The 16,217-nt window shown below is 41.3% G+C and overlaps 1 protein-coding gene across 12 annotated transcripts in view; it reads left to right on the top strand.

Moving 5' to 3' along the window:
- The first annotated feature begins 2,755 nt into the window (after nucleotides 1-2,755).
- Nucleotides 2,756-16,217, top strand: part of COMMD10 (COMM domain containing 10) — a 127,982-nt gene continuing 114,520 nt past the window's right edge. For 2 of the 12 annotated variants that reach the window (XR_012648856.1, XR_012648858.1), the window contains exons 1-4: nucleotides 2,764-3,432; nucleotides 3,580-3,670; nucleotides 5,995-6,105; nucleotides 7,883-8,038. Coding sequence is in view for 6 of the 12 variants with exons in the window: in XM_075019725.1 (XP_074875826.1) it covers nucleotides 3,401-3,432; nucleotides 3,580-3,670; nucleotides 5,995-6,105; nucleotides 7,883-8,038 (390 nt within the window). In the remaining 6 variants the exon portion in view is untranslated. Of the gene's footprint in view, nucleotides 3,433-3,579; nucleotides 3,671-5,994; nucleotides 6,106-7,882; nucleotides 8,039-16,217 lie in introns of all 12 variants that reach the window. The other 10 variants (XR_012648859.1, XR_012648860.1, XR_012648861.1 and 7 more) reach the window with 8 other exon arrangements.

The following is a 16,217-nucleotide window of genomic DNA, read 5'->3' as shown; positions in this document are numbered from 1 at the left end:
ATGTAATAGTGAAATTTCACATATAAGCACAAAAATAGCAAACAATAAGCCAGCATACAAAACTAATAAATTAAGAGCACCCCTCCTTTATTCATAGTCCCCTGCCCTTACTCTTTCTGAGCAGAGTTCAAGTAGTCTTGGTGATTTTAATGAGATCACTCATCCAGTGGAATGCAAATAATGACACAGAAAGAATGGCAGATTGTTTCATAATGATAACAGTCACAGAGAGCAAGAGAAGAGTATTTATTTCTGATAGATGTAACTTAACTGAAACACTTGGAACACACTTTACAAAACAGAACTATTTTTTCAACAACAGTTCAAAAATTGAGCTATTTAATACTAGTTAAAAGCTACAATTAAATCCCTGACCCACAAATTTATAGTTTGCTAACTTCAATTGCTTAAGCCACTTGCAAGTTTAAGTGAAAATTTATGTGAAACATTATTGGTTTATTTTCAGTCAGTCGTAGGACAATTATTTAGTCAACAAATAGTGTCAGGGATATTGCACAACGCAGATCTTGAAGGAGTTCAGCATGTTCTTTTGTGTGTACCTTCAGAAGTTAGGAAAAATAACAGAGATGAAGATGACAGGAAAAGGAAAGGCTTGAGTGTAGACAGAATGGCATCGCAAGTAAAAGGCTATGGAATACAAAGAGGATCAAAAGGAGCCAAGAAAAAAGATAAAAATAATACATCCAAAGAAAACAGGTCCTGGTAGGATCTTGAGAGCCTGTAGTCCTCAATGCTGGATCAGCTTTACTCAGTTTCTACACATTTACTATCCATTTTTCATGACAGGTGTTTGACCCTTTGTGCTTTAAAACCTGTAATGAAGGAGATTCTTCAACTTTCTCATGCAATTTATTACAGTTCTTAACTAGCCTCGTGTGGAAAGTATTCTGTAATTCCTAACTTTACATCCTTTTCATGCTCTATATAATCAGTTTCATCTGATAACCACAGAAGTATTGTAAAAAGCAGAGCCTAAATGAATTTTAACTGATGGGTTGGGTGGTGAGAAAAGTCTGTAAAACAAACCGTAATCAAATAACATGAAAGCTTTTTTGGTCTTTGTGAAAGAACAGAATATATAGTTCAATTTCTGGAAATGCAAAGTAGGGAAGACAGAGCTTTTCAAGACTGTTGTAAGGCAGTAAGATTCCCAACTTTCATTAGCAGCTAAACACTCTAAACTCTCAGTCACTGATGCCTAAGATTTTGTCATAGGATGTGAGCCCCCACAACATCCATTTGCATGTCTAAATGGAGTATTTTGAGTCAAAATATGGCTAACATTTTGACTCAAAATATCTCTTAACTAGATGGATAGTTGAGACAACTGATAAAATACATTAAATTGTGTAATATCATTAGCTCAGTGAAAAAAGCTATTATTCACATTGGAAAAATGGATCATGGACACAAGTACAAAACAGTATTAAAGAAATGGATGTATGAGAAGTCACAACTTCTTATAATTCTTTTTTAGGATCAGAAAATGTATTTGGAAAAAAATGATTTAATTGTGCACTTGACAGCACCTTGTCAGGTTAGCTTCATTACTTATTATTTCCAATCAGCTGCTCTGTTTCCTGTCTTTCTTCAGTGAGGCTTTGAACAGAGAATCATACAGGGTGGAAGAAGACTCCAGAGCTCTCAGGTCAAACCTCCTGTGTGAAGCAGGTCCAGCTGGAGGAGGTTGCTCAGAATCCTCTCCCGTTGAGATTTTAATGTTCAATGTTTTAACTCTTCATTTTTAATATTCACTTGATGCAGCAAAGTGTGAAAGAAAACACTTTAAAATAGCTCCATATGATTATAAAACCAGAGAATTGGCAGCAAACCTGAGTGGCGCATCCAATACCTATATCAGCTGCAACTTTTTAAAATAAGTAAGCAATTGTCTAGACTTCCAGTCGCCCTCGCTCGTTTTGACTGAACAAACTTTATAAAATTCTGCTCTCAGGGGAGATTTCCTAGAACAAGAAGCTACATTATTTCAGCGTGGAGTGAAACACTCATGTTTCTTTTCCAGCCAAATAAATTTCTTGCGAGAATATTGTCTTTTCATGTTTTGTAAGGGTACAGAAAAACAGATGAAATAGTTGAATGTAATTATATTTCACCCCAGAACAATAGGATGAGAAATGTAGCTGCCTTTTGTGACAGTGACTGTGGGTCCAGCTTCTGGTAGGAGGTACAGTACAAATGTTGTTGAAGTGTCAGACAGGAATTCTCTGCTTTAAAATTCCCGTTGGAGTACAGCCAGGTTTGTCACTCTTTTTTCCTGAAGTTGGTTCTTAAGGCTGAGTCTATTTAAACAGACATTATCTTTCCAAACTTTGTGGCTGAAATCCTTGCCCTATTGAAGTTAATAACGAAATTCCCCTCTCTTCAACAGAGTCAGGATTTCAGCAGCAACTGAACTGTGTTTATAAAACATTTCTTTACAGTACCTCAAAAAAGCCAAGTCTTTTCCCTCCTGCCTCTTGACCCTGCCATCATTTATTCCCACACACCTAACCCTTCGGACCACATCTTACAAGCCTTTACAACCACATTCAGAAGCCCTTTGCACATTTTTAATATTTTTAGCTTGCTTCCTAGGAAAACAAGGCTGACACAGTCACGCTCCCTGTTCCTCTGTTTGCTGGTCCCATGGTCTTTCAGCCCATCCTTCCACTTCAGCCCACTCCGACGGGAACCGGAGGTCCCACAGACGCTACGTCCGTTCCAGGTAACACCCGCGCGGGGAGGGTTTGGGGCTGCCCCCGGGGAACAGGTTATTTGGGGAGGAGGGACAGGCAGCCAGCCGCCGCGGGTCCCGCCGCCTCCGGAACACGCTGCCGTGAGACCGCGGCCGTGACCGCCGTGTCACAGGTTCGCGGCCCGCCAACAGGAGCTTCGCGGACCCGCGGCTCGGAGCTGGCTGGGCGCTCCCGCACGGGAACACGGAGGCTCTGTGGGGCCGGGAGGGGCCGAGGGGCTTCGCACCACCCACGCTTCTGCGGTGCGGTTCGAATACGGGCACGGGCGACACGCGAGAGAGGGGGCAATGCCGCTCCCCGGTACTTTCTGCTGGGCGCCGGTACGTCCTCAAGACTTTCAAACCCGAGGATTTCAGCGACGGGCTTCCCAGCGGTTGCGGGGTGCCGCCGACCCGTGAGGGAGGCGCCGCCGGTTTGCTTCTCACCGCTCCCCCCAAGCCCCGGAGGCCGCCGCGGGTTCGCCCTGCCTTCAGCCGGGACCGTGCGTGGGGGCTCGGGACCCTCAGCGACAGCGGCCTCGGCCGCCGGCCTGCCCGCGCCGGGGCGAAGCGGAGCGGCGGCGCTTGGGCCCGCTGGGCTGCCGTCGCGGGGGTGGGGCGGGAGGCGTGGCCGCAGCCGCAGTCATGGCGGCGTCCGTCGTCCCGGAAAGTGACAGGTACCGGTCGCTCCGGCGGCAGCGCCGCTCCCGCCTTTGCCTGCGCTCCCCCCGCGGCGGGGCGGGGCAGGGCGGGTCGGGGACAGGGCCTCGCCTCGCCGCGGCACGGTCTGGGTCCCCCTGACCGGCTCCTCTCCTTCCGTGCAGCATCCGCAGGGCCGTGTCGCTGCTGAACGCCATGGACGCGGGCCGGTTTCCGCGGCTCCTCTCCCGCCTTCTGCAAAAGCTGCACCTGAAGGTTGGCGGGGCGGGCGGCGGCGGGGCGGGGCGCGCCAAGTTCGGCAGGCAGCGGTGCGCGGCGTGGCGGCAGCGGCAGCAAAGCCGGGGGGGAGAGGGTCCCGCCGGGTCCCGCCGGCGCTTTGGCGGCGTTGCTTGGGGGCGAAGCCGCGGGAGCGGGTCCGCGACGGGCGGTCGCGGTGTCCCCGAAGAACAGCGGCGTGCCGGGTGCCGCTCCGCTCCCGCCCTCGGTGCGGCGGCGTGGGCAGCCTGGCCTTCCCTGCTGTGGGACGGGACGGGACGGGACGGGGAGCCTCGCCGGGAGCAGCTGCGTCACGCCTCTGTCCGTGCGCCGCCGAGCCGTCTGCGTGGGGCAGAGGCGGCACTGCGCTGAGCTAAGGGACAATTGCTTCCACTTTAAATTTTTTTTTTTTTTAAAGTACTTTTGATCTTAATTTCATTCATCGGTTAATTGTTCAGAGCTGTGTCAGGTGAATGGAATGAGAGCCAGCAATGAGCGGCCGGAGGTGAATGGCGTGAGGAGCGCCTGTTACAAACCGCTTCCATCCCCTCCGGGTGCTGGCGGCTCGGAGGACGCTCTCGCAGGAGACGCTGCTTCCTTGTGGTTCCTTGGCTTTTTGCACAAACTCCGCTCTTGGCCTCGCAAGGGAAGCGCTAAATGCCTTTTTTTTTTTCTTTTAATTTCTATCAACCAAAGCCATCAGTGGAATTGAGATTAAAAATGAAGTCCCTAAATTTTCGTGAAAATGTTTGTCATCTTTACAGGAGGTGTTTTTTTTTTTTTAATTGCAGAATAAAGAAAGAAATAAAATCAGTAGTCAGTTTCACTGCGCAGTGCCAAAAAGTGAAATGGAGACTAAATCTAACCTTTGGACTAAATATTGCAGGAAAGATAAATGCTAAAACAGAAATTACTTTGTTGATCTTCTTTATCTTTCAGTGTCAGCTTTTGTTTATTCCCATGTTCTTTCCTAGAAAGAAACACAGAATTTGCTTTCTTTACATGTATATATGCAAAATAAGCGTTAAAATATTACAGGTTAGGAGCAGCACAGGTAGAAAGTACAAATGTATTAAAGGTCATAATTCTGAGACTCTAAAGATTGTTTTGATTATTTGATTCAGGTGCTGATTTTTTTTTCATACCAAAATTACTAGCTTGGATGTCACTGTTATTGCAGAGGGTTTTCTCAACTGTTTTGCATGGATATTAATTCACTGTTAACTGGAAAGTGTCACCAACTCACCAACTTTTTTTTTTTTTTTTTTTTACTCCTCATTAGCAGTTAAGTAGCTCTTCACAGTTTTAATCAGTGTTTAGGTGAGCTGGAGTGGTCTTTTTAATTTAGCCTGCTGAGTCAATCTCATAAATTGTGCAGTTGGCCTTTCCAAAGTATCTGACTCTAGGGCATGTTAGATTGCTGGAAACTTTAAACTTACTTGCCTTAACAAAGCAGATTCTCAGAGCTCTGCATTTCCTTCTAACAGCTAATGATTCAAATAATGTTTCCATTTTGATACTCTTGCCACAAACATTGCTATCATTGAAGTTTTTGTATAATTGCCTCATTTTGTTTTTTCTGATAGCTGAATTGCTTTTTTGTGTAGCTTTGCAGTTTTGGATTACTAAGTGGTCTAAATATGGTGTTTTGATGTCTGTAGCATAGATTTGTTAGTAATTACGTTTTAAAAGATGGCAATATCTGCATTTAAATTACTATTTAATTTGCTGTAGTATAATAAATATAACTGTGCTATTTTAAAAGCACAGAACATTCTTAGTAATCTTCAGTAATACAGTAGGCTATAGATTCAAATCTGACTTTCAAGATAAGCATACATTAGGCCTTTATTTTTTTTGTAACAGCATGGGTGATTTTCAGGAGAATATCCAGAGTGTAAGGAGCATATGTAGCTAACTTCACTACAGTTTTGCCTTCTGTTTTCTTTGGAGTCTGATTAAAGTAACACACTTTGTACTTTTCTTATTTTTTATTTATGAAAGGTTGATGGAGATGGTGTGATGGTTGAAAGAAAAATGTTTCTTTAGTGTCTCTCAGGTGCAAAGAGAAAGCTTTTTCTTGTGATGTACTTCAAGTAATCCTAATAACTTCTTGTGTGATACTGTTGGCTTTTAATTTTGATTTTCAGTGAGAGGAACTGCATTGTATTTTTCTATTGGAAAAGAGCTTTACTTTGTTATTTCTATTTAGAAACAACTGGACAGCCACTATGTTTATAAAAATGTGGAGAAAGTTTTTGTTTTGACAGGTATGTTTTTGGTTGCTAAATGGAATGTGAGGACTAACCATTTTTGTGCTTCAGACTGAAAGTATCTTCAGTGAAGAGGAGGAAGAAAAACTTCAAATAGCTTTTTCATTGGAAAAGCAGGATCTTCATCTAGTTCTTGAAACTATATCATTCATTTTGGAACAGGTACCTTGTTTTTATCATTATGAATAGATGAATATTTTGTTTTTATTTGATTGTAGATTTAAAAAATATAAAAGTCAAGTTGAAAAGGAATTATTGAAAATATGTATCTGTAGTATATTATGTATGTTTTGGGGGCATGATTTTGCTGCTTTTGTTTGTATGCCTTCCTGATTCAGATTGGACTCATTGCATTTGTGGAGTGAGTTTCCAGCTGATGTAAATATAGGTGGTGGAAGTGAGCTCTGCATGACTCAGAGAAAAGTGCTGATAATTGTGAGTTAGTCTTATTCATTGTAAGCAAGCCAGACATGCGTTTTTTTAATTCCTGTAAGGAAACTGTTAGATGGCATTATTGAGCACTGCTTAAGTTACATGACGTGTCAGTTTTGGAAAATTTTCATGCACAGAAGCAGTCTGTACTTAGGTGAACAGATGCAGCTGATGTAGCTCTAGTATCTGAATGAGTAGGTGACTGCATGGTGTAGAGCTAAGTGTCTTGTAAACAGGGAAGGTTTTCCATTTCTACAGTCTACCACTACTCAGGTTGCAAAGCCAATGTATTACCTTGTAAATATGGTAACTTTCTTAGAAATTGTCACAGCTGTGATGTTATCCATCCATTTCATGCAAGTATAGTAGGTGTAGTTGATGCAGAGGGCCTGCATACTGATGGTCTGTTGTAGGATTTGGATCTTGTCCTTTCTTACACGTCAGTTTACGATTAGTTCACTTAGTTAACACATTCCACAGCATTAGAAAGGAAACAAACAAACAGTCGTCCCTATGGCTCCTACGCACAGAAAAGTCAAAACAAAACCTGAGGTCACATACAAACTGGAATTTGGAATTTTCATCTCAACCAAACAGCAAACTTACCTGTTTTATTGTCTGATCCTAATTTCATCAGACTGCTTCATTTATACAATGATTATTGAGGATAAACAGAAGAAGCAGTTCAGTTTCCTCTAGGAGTTACTTCTTTGGCATTTAAAAAAAAAAAAAAAAGAAAGAAAGGGAAAGATATTAATATCTGCCCAAAGAAGAGTGCCAGATGGAATGTGTTGTATGAGGACTCTTTTGCATTCCCACTGACAGCTATGCTTCACAGAGTAGCTGCTTGTTCTGTCAGAGCGTAACTTTTTTAACAGCCCTGTGGTCTATGGACACTATAGATAATAAAAATGCTGCATGGTCTTTGCTGCATGCGTTGTTTCTTTTTTCTTTTTTTTCCCCGCCCTGGTGCTGATCGAGTCCTGTTTTGAAAGTGGAGATGAGGATACTAATATAGAGTATTTACCACAAAAATTGACGTTAGTAGGGAGGTTATCTCTAAATCACCTTTTTTGGCAAACTGTTCCTGTCTTTTCAGAATATTACCTTGTAGTTCAGGCTTACTTGAGGAGTGTGAATTTGGAAAAGTTGTCCTTTCTTCACGGTCACAATTGACTTCAAAGCCCAAGTTTTTTTCAGTGATAGCTGCTTTGGCATTATGTACAGTGGAAACGTACATATACTTAGATCTAGCTTGTATATACATTTTTTCACAGTTTGTCTTCAGACAAGTCACTTGTAATGTTGCATTTTGAGATGCAATTGAAATAGTTACACTTCTCTGTCTTCTCAGTCAGGGGGTTAAGATGAACAGGATGCTTGCAGTCCCACAGTAGAGTTGCTAGTAAAAATCTTGTGTGAACACTGTGGCCATCTGTGGTAGAATGTATGTGGCACAAGTTGTAGAGCAGTGCTTGACAACAGCAGTTATTTTTCCTTTTAACAGGCAGTCTATCATAATTTGAAACCTGCTTCATTGCAACAACAGCTGCAAAACATTCACCTGGATCAAGACAAAGCTGAAACGTTTGCCAGTGCGTGGGCAGCTGCAGGTCAAGATACGATTGAAAAGTTCAGGCAGAGGGTTTTGACCCCTCAGAAGGTAATGTTTTTTTCTAAGAGAGAATAAAGCTGTGTAGGTTTGTTTTAAAGCAAGGAATTTAGACTAAGATACAAAGTTTATGACAAGCCAAGGTACTGGAAAATAAAAAGGGTACTTACTAGGTGGTAGATAAATGTGACTGGGGCAGTGGAGTTCCATTGTCTTAAAGAGATGTTGCATGTTAGCTGAGCTGCTGTAACTGTTGGAAACTGACTATATGTGCATTGTTAGCAATGTAAAGTAATGCAACCTACATACAATTTGGAGATGTTTGTGAACATGCTTTACGATAGGACAAGGGTAAAATGTGCTCATGAACACTTGTAGTGGTTTAGCTCATCAGCCTGTTGATTCTCTGTACTTAAAGTGTATCTGAGCTCCTGCCATCTTTAGTTTTGCAAGCTGGTTGGATGGTGCATTTTGTGAGGTACTTACTATGATTCTGAGATATTATTATGCCATGGTAAAAAAGTCTTGCTTCACCTGTGCCTGTTACCAGTTAAAACTTTGGTACATGCTGTGGAAGTCTCAGTGTGTCTTTAGGCAAAATGTCTACATCTATGAGCAGGTACAACAACATCCTTCTGTGGATTCATAATAAGCCTTCCGCTGCAGTGGGAGATGTATACAGAACACATCAGTGACAGCCAGGATCAAATGGTTCAAAAGAATTGTGGAACACTGACTCAATTATTCTCGCTTTATTTTTATCATTGCTATATATCTTGTTGGGATAAGATTCAGTTTGTTACTTTATGATTTGGTTAGTAAAATATACATAGAAAATAATTTTATATATAAGGTACACATGATACACTGACAGAAGTAGAATAATATAATTTATACCAGCAGGTTTACACCTAAATAAACCTAGCATTTTATTTAGGTGTAAAATGCACTTTTTGAGAAGATAAAATATGTCTGTGAAGCAGAGTAAAGATGTTCAAAATTGCATCACAGGTGACTTTTCCAAAGTATTTAAACTTGATCCTTTGTAAAACCAGGTAGTTTTAGACACAAAACTTATAGGATTTTAATCTGCAAAATTATAGTGATTCATGAACCTAACCAAGTAAATGACTGATAATGTAAGTATGCAAAAAAAAAATTGAGCTGAACAAGACACTTTGGGCTTCTGTCTTTTTGCAATAATATTTACAGTGCCAAGCGTACAAGTCCCAAAGTTTAAATGGTCAGCGATACTGTGAGTATATAGGCAAGTATGACTCTCCGTTGAAGGAGGTGAGTAATTTGAAAACCAAGTGAAATCACAGAAGGTGATAAGGCAAACTTTTCAGAATACAGTATATGTGTGCAGAACGGAAGGCAATTCTGAAGATAACCCTACCAAGCACCTGTCTGAGAATTTACTTCACATGGGCTATGCGGCAATACGTATTTTACTGCTGGGTCTTCAGCATATGAGAAACTAATAAAACCACCTTTGATCCTCTTTTATTCGGAGCTAGTACGATACACACCTGTGGTCCTTCTGTTTGGCGATGACATTGCTCTGTTTCTTGCCTGCAGTTTTGTGAGCCCTGCAACATACAATGCGTCTGGTGTATGTTACAGTTTTGGAGATTTTGTGACTTCACTGCAGTCTTATATAATGGAATGGCATTTTGCTAGTGTATTACATCCCATATAAAGCAGTTTTAAACTGTCATTTGTAATAAAGCTCATAGAAAATCAGCGGCCAAAATATCATAGTGCAACTTACTTGTTTTTTAGCATGAAAGCAGGTTTAAAATAGGTGTGTGCCTTTACATGTGCTTAAAGCATCATTTCACTCTCTTTTCTTTCCTTTTCCTAGCCTAGATGATGAATTGAGTATCAGTTTGAGTATGAGTGTAACCTGAGTTTGAACTTGAATTTACTTTCTCATTTTGTTTTGAAAACATCTTAATCCTGTAGATTTTAGTTGAGTGACAAACTTGAAGTTCAAGAGAACTTTTCCTTAACCCAAAGCCTCAATTCACAGAACTAATTGCTAAATGAGGTATTTATTCTGCTGACAAGGCACACAGAGATAAAATATTTTAGAAATTGCATGAGATAATGGAAGAAGAACTTGCCATCTCCTTATCTTATGAATCTCCTTGTAATGTCTTATGAATGCAGTAGATGACTGCATGATCCCTTCACTATTTCCTTCTATATTCTATAAATATTTGTGTATCAGGACGTATTTACTGTATTATCTTTCTATACCTTGAGAAATGGTGGGCAAAATATTCTCTTACTTGTGATACATTGTTATAGTAGCCAACTTGCTGTAAACTTTCAACATGTCGAATTAAAGTTAAAAAAAGTTAGAATCCTGAAAAATACTTAGACCAGAGTGCTAGCTTTTTAGATTAGATTCACAATTTAGGTTCTTAGATTGATGTAGAAATTATATTAACTCATTTCTTTGTAAAAAGAGATGTGTATCCGATTAGCAGTACTCTCTGCAACACGTATATATGTGTATAACTTTTAAAACAATTGACCCTAAAAATTTGCCCTCTCTGTAAGTACTTCTTTAAATGCCTGTGTGTAAGTTAATGACTGGCGCTGTTCACTTCTCTCACAGAAGCAATATTAGGTACATAGAAAGAATATGACTGTTCTGTTGTCATAATTGTCAGCAACATAATCACAGAATGGTTGAGGTTGGAAGGGACCTCTGGAGGTCATCTGGTCCAGCCTCTCTGCTCAGGCAGGGCCACCTACAGTCAGTTGCCCAGGACTGTGTCCAGACAGTGTTTGAATGTCTCAAGGATGGAGACTCCACCATCTTCCTGGGCAACCTGGTGCCAGTGCTTGGTGACCCTCAAAGTGAAAAAGTGTTTTTTTGTGTTCAGGCAGAGCCTTCTGTGTTTCAGTTTGTGCCCATTGCCTGTCGTCCTGTCACTGGGCACCACTGGAAAGAGCCTGGCTCCATCCTCTTTGCACCCTCCCTTCAGGTACGTGTATACATTGATGGGATCCCCCTGAGCCCACTCTTCTCCAGGCTGAACGGTCCCAGCTCTCTCAGCCTTTCCTTGTATGTGAGGTTCTCCAGTCCCTTCATCATCTTAGTGGCCCTTGCTGGACTCTCTTCAGTATGTCCATGTCTCTCCTGTACTGGAGAGCCCAGAACTGGTAATAGTACTCCAGATGTGGCCACATTATTGCTGAGTAGAAAGGAAGGATCACCTCCCTCAGCCTGCTGGCAATACTCTTCCTAATGGAGTCCTAGATAGCATTAGCCCTCTTTGCTGTAAGGGCATTTTGTTGGCTTATGCTCAACTTGGTGTCCAGCAGGACCCCCAGGTCCTTTTTCACAAAGCTTCTTTCTAGCTGGGTGGCCCCCAGCATGTACTTGTTCTCGAGTTGTTCCTCCCCAGCTGCAGGACTTTGCACTTACCCTTCTTCAACTTCATGAGGTTTCTGTCAGCCCATTTCTCCAGCCTCTCCAGGTCCCTCAGGATGGTAGCACAACTCTGGTCTGTCAGTCACTTCTCCCAATTTTGTGTCATCTGCAAACTTGCTGAGGGTACACTCTGCCCCATCATCCAGATCATTAATGAAGATGTTGAACAGGACCGGACCCAATATTTGCCCCTGGTGTACAGTGCTAGTTACTGGCTTCCAACTAGGCTTTGTGCCATTGATCACCACCCTCCATGCCTGGCCATTCAGCCAGTTTTCAATCTGCCTCTCTTTCTGCATCATCAGCATACATCAACAGCTTGTCTAGGAGGATCTTACGGGACGCAGTGTCAAAGGCCTTCCTGAAGTCAAGGTAGACCCTATCCACTGCTCTCACCTTGTCTACCAAGCCAGTCATTTTGTTGAAGAAGTTTATCAGATTGGTCAAGCATGACTTCCCCATTGTGAATCCACGCTGGCTGCTTCAAGTCACCTTCTTGTTCTTCATGTGCCTGGAAGTGGTTTCCAGGATTAGTTGTTCCATCACCTTCCCAGGGACTGAGGTGAGGCTGACCAGACTTTAGTTCCCTGGGTCCTCCTCCTTGAAGACAGGAGTGACATTTGTTTTCCTTAGCAATCTTAAGGATTGGTGTTTGTTGGGGCTGATTTTGGATTTTTTTTTTTAATTGGATGGTTGGGGTTTTTTTAAGACTCTTGATTTATTCATGCTTTGTGTATGATTGAAGTTGCATTCATAATGATCAGGTTTTTTTGTCAAGTGTACCTTGTAGTTTTATTAGTGATTCAGATTCCAGAAATATGGGAGTTGCTGTACTAGATCAGAAAATCTGTTCATTGTGTGTCCTGTCTTTGGCACCTTGGATGGAAGTGTAGGGGTGGGATCCTTTAGTTAATCTGTTTGATGAAAACTTCTGCCTCAGCTTATGACTTAGGAGCTGTCTTATACCCTCAAAGATGATTGATTGTCACTTGTGAAATATCCTACTTTAATGAACCTGGAGGTTTCAGTCTGTGTACTTGCCTGATTTCTGATTTTCTACCACTTGAGGGAAAGGTGATATGTATTGATGTTTTTAAAAAACAGTATATCTGTTATCTTTTGATTTTAATGTGTATCCCCTTTTTTATTATGAGAAATACTAAAGAAGACTGTGGTCTTGTTTTTATTTTGAGCTGCACAGTATGTGATTTCTCACTCCCATTCCATGGAAGTTTCCTGTTTGTCATCCTTCAAGTTATCTGTCTCTGACATATTTCTGCTATATTTTGCAAGAAACTAATGTGAATCAAGTATAATACGGGCTTGCCTGAAATATTAATACTTTATGTGGTGGCTTTAATAATAAAGGTCTCCCTCAGGGGTCTGGACTGGGACCAGCACTATTTAATGTCTTCATCAATGCCACAGTGGTAGTGAGTGCACCCTCAGCAAGTCTGTGGATGACACCAAGCTCCATGGTGCAGTTGATTTGCTAGAGGGAAGGGATGCCCCTCAGAGGGACCTTGACAGCCTTGGGGAGTGGGTGCATGGGAACCTTATGAAGTTCAACATGGCCAAGCACAAGGTCCTGCTCCTGGCTCGGGGTAATCCCCAGCATCAACACAGACTTGGGGATGAAGGGATTGAAGGACTTGGGGATACCAGTGGATGAAAAATGGGACATGAGCCAGCAATATGTACTTGCAGCCCAGAAAGTCAATAGTATCCCAGCTTCTGTAAAAAGAAGGGTGGCCAGCAGGTTGAGGGAGGTGATTCTGCCCTTTTGCTCTGCTCTAGTGAGACCCCACCTGGAGTACTATGTCCAGCTGTGGAGTCCCCAGAGCAAGAAGGACGTGGCCCTGTTGCTGCGGCTCCAGAGGAGAGCCACAAAAATGATCAGAGGGCTGGAATGCCCCTGCTACGAAGACAGGCAGAGAGAGGTGGGGTTGTTCAGCCTGGAGAAGAAAAGGTTCCGGGGAGACCTTAATGGAGCCTTTCAGTATATAAAGGCAGCTTATAAGAAAGACGGAGAGAGACTTTTTACCAGGGCCTGTAGTGACAGGACTAGGGGGATTGGTTTTAAACTAAAAGAGGTTAGGTTTAGGTTTGATGTAAGGGAAGAATTTTTTACAATGAAGGTGGCGAGACACTGGAAGAGGTTGCCCAGAGAAGCTGTGGATGCCCTGTTATTGGAAGTGTTCAAAGTCAGGGTGGAAGGGGCTTTGAACAACGTGATCTGTTGACAGATGTCCCTGCCCACAGCAGGAGGGTTGGACTAGGTGATCTTTAAATGTTCCTTCCAACCCATAATATGATTCTATGAATACAGATTTTTTTTTCTTTCATACACTTTTAAAAATATGTATGGGCTTTTTGGTTGTCACTGCATCTTTGGTAAGGCCTTTACTGTCCTGTTCGGGTGGTGTGCAGGACTATATATTAATTTAGAATTCAGAGTATGTGTGAATATTTCATGCTTTTGCTTGCCATATGCTTTTCTGTATGCTTACCAACTCTGGATTTTCTTTGTAACAGCTTTAATGGGTGTATGCATGGGATAGCTCACCTGGTTCTGAGTGCAGAATCAGGGTCATGATTATTATTACTGAGATCCTGATAGTTCTGTTCCAGCATGAGAGGGTGTTCTGGGAAACTGTGTATAAGATAGAGTTTGCAATGTAACTAAGCAAGATCTAATTGGAATTTTATCTTTGTTTTAAAGTGTTTTACTAAAATCCAAGTGGCAAAATAATTCTGAGTCTCTCCTGGCATCTGATACTTAGCTGTGTATTTTGGAAGTACTGAAATGCTGCCACTAAGTCTGTTTCCTGTAGTGTACACAAGAAGGACCAGGCTCTAATCTTGCATTTCTGTTTTAAGACAACATAAAATGGTTGATAGTTTTTTCTTTTTTTATTTAGTGATATGCTTTGCACATTACGCAAACTTTGGAACCTTTGGCCAAATTGAAGGAAGAACTGAGGATTCATTAACTTATGGCCAAAACTAGTGGGTAGTTGACTGTCCGGGATTATAATTTCATAATAATATTCATAAAATTACTTATTCATTTGGCTCATCACCATTTTTGAGAGAGTAGGCCACTGCACCTTTGGATTGCAGCAGTGCTCAGACTGGGACTCCAGACCACTAGTTATTACAAGAAGTAATTTCTTACAGATATTTCACTTGTATTGCCATGTTATTTCTCTTAAACCAGATTTTCTTCTTGCTTGCAAACTACAACTCGGTAAAAACTAGTATTCTGGGTTCTGGGTCTGTCAGTTCTATGCAAGAGATGTAGGTGGTAATGTGCTGGTTGATAGCTTCATTAGAGTGACAAGCCAGACTGAGTTTGTTAGAGCAACAGAACAAGTATTTCCCAGAATACTGATTAGGTGAAGTTTTCTGTGGCATATTGAACTACTTCTAATTGTTAGAGAAAAAATGTTCTTTTTTGAACATAGGTCTTTGAAATTTTATTGGTGCAGACTGCTTAGCTGATAGGACATTATTGTCTTGAGAAATTAATAAAAACTGTGGAGTTAAACTAAAGCTGTACTGCTAAATAGTATTTATTTTCTCACTTCATCTTTTCATTTTCTTCACTGAACTATAGGCAGTCTTCAGCTGCACAGTGTTATTAATTATGTATTCTCCTGTTGCATTAATTAGTTCTTTGAATTTTTACTTGTATGGCAGTCCCTTTATTGTATTATTTCTGCTGTATAATACAATCCTAGTCAATTAGGATGATAGTATTTGTATCAGTTTTTTCTTTGAATGTGTTCTTAATTTGGCCTCTAGAATGATAGGCCAGTGGTAATGGTCTGATATCAATCTGATCCAGTTTTTAAGTCTTTGCTGGCTAATGTATCAGTTTAGACATCAGGACACATATTGATCAGATTAAAATGTATTTTTTTCCTCTCTGTGAAGAAGAGCTAGTTTTTTATTAGGATTCACTCCGAATTCTCATTGCAATTTTTCATCAATGCTGTTGCTTTTCTCCCCCTCCCCCTATATTATGTTCTCTGTATGTTTTTTTGGTACTCTGTGTAAAGTACTCTATCTGTTTTAAAGGCAGATAAATGCCTCATAGCTTTCTTGTCTTGGAAAACTAATGAGGGTATCTTTTAAAAAAAAAAAAAAAAAAAAGATAAGAATCCTATGTTGCCAACCAGGAGAAGTTTTTTATAGCCTTCAGACAGCATTACTTAATATAATGATGCGTGGGAATGCAACTAGTGAAATTACATACCTAAAATTCTTGACAGAGCTGTCAATTCTGTATCTTGACTGGCTGTTTGAAGCCATATGGGGAAAAACTCTGCAAGTATTTTTCTCAGAAACTGGCCTTCTTGTTAAGGGGTATATATGTAATGTGAATATGCTAAATTCCCTCTCCTAAACGCTAGCAAATCTGCAGAAGTATTCTGAAACACATACATCCTATGGTGGTTATGACAAAAAAGAACAGAATTGGTGTGCTCTCTGTGCATGTCGTGAGGGGAAAAAGTCGTTCTGATACCAGAAGATATGCAAAATAAAGAGGAATACAGCTCAAACAGAAAGAATCTCTCAGTTTTTTGTTAGTGTCTGATCCACTAGTCATTCTTACAGTGACAAACAGAGGTCACAAAGACCGTGTCGTACCTATGGGCATTGTCACAGTGAGTTGTGAATTGCATTGTATGATGCCATCACAGACAGTGGCAAAGAGAGCACAAATGATGAAAGATGTAGTAAAGGCATAGTTGTATACCTACTGAGATTTAT

This window comes from Buteo buteo, chromosome Z, assembly GCF_964188355.1.
Source record: "Buteo buteo chromosome Z, bButBut1.hap1.1, whole genome shotgun sequence".
NCBI classification, from domain to species: domain Eukaryota; kingdom Metazoa; phylum Chordata; class Aves; order Accipitriformes; family Accipitridae; genus Buteo; species Buteo buteo.
Note: the sequence above shows the minus strand (reverse complement) of the source record. Positions and strands in the feature narration are given on the sequence as shown.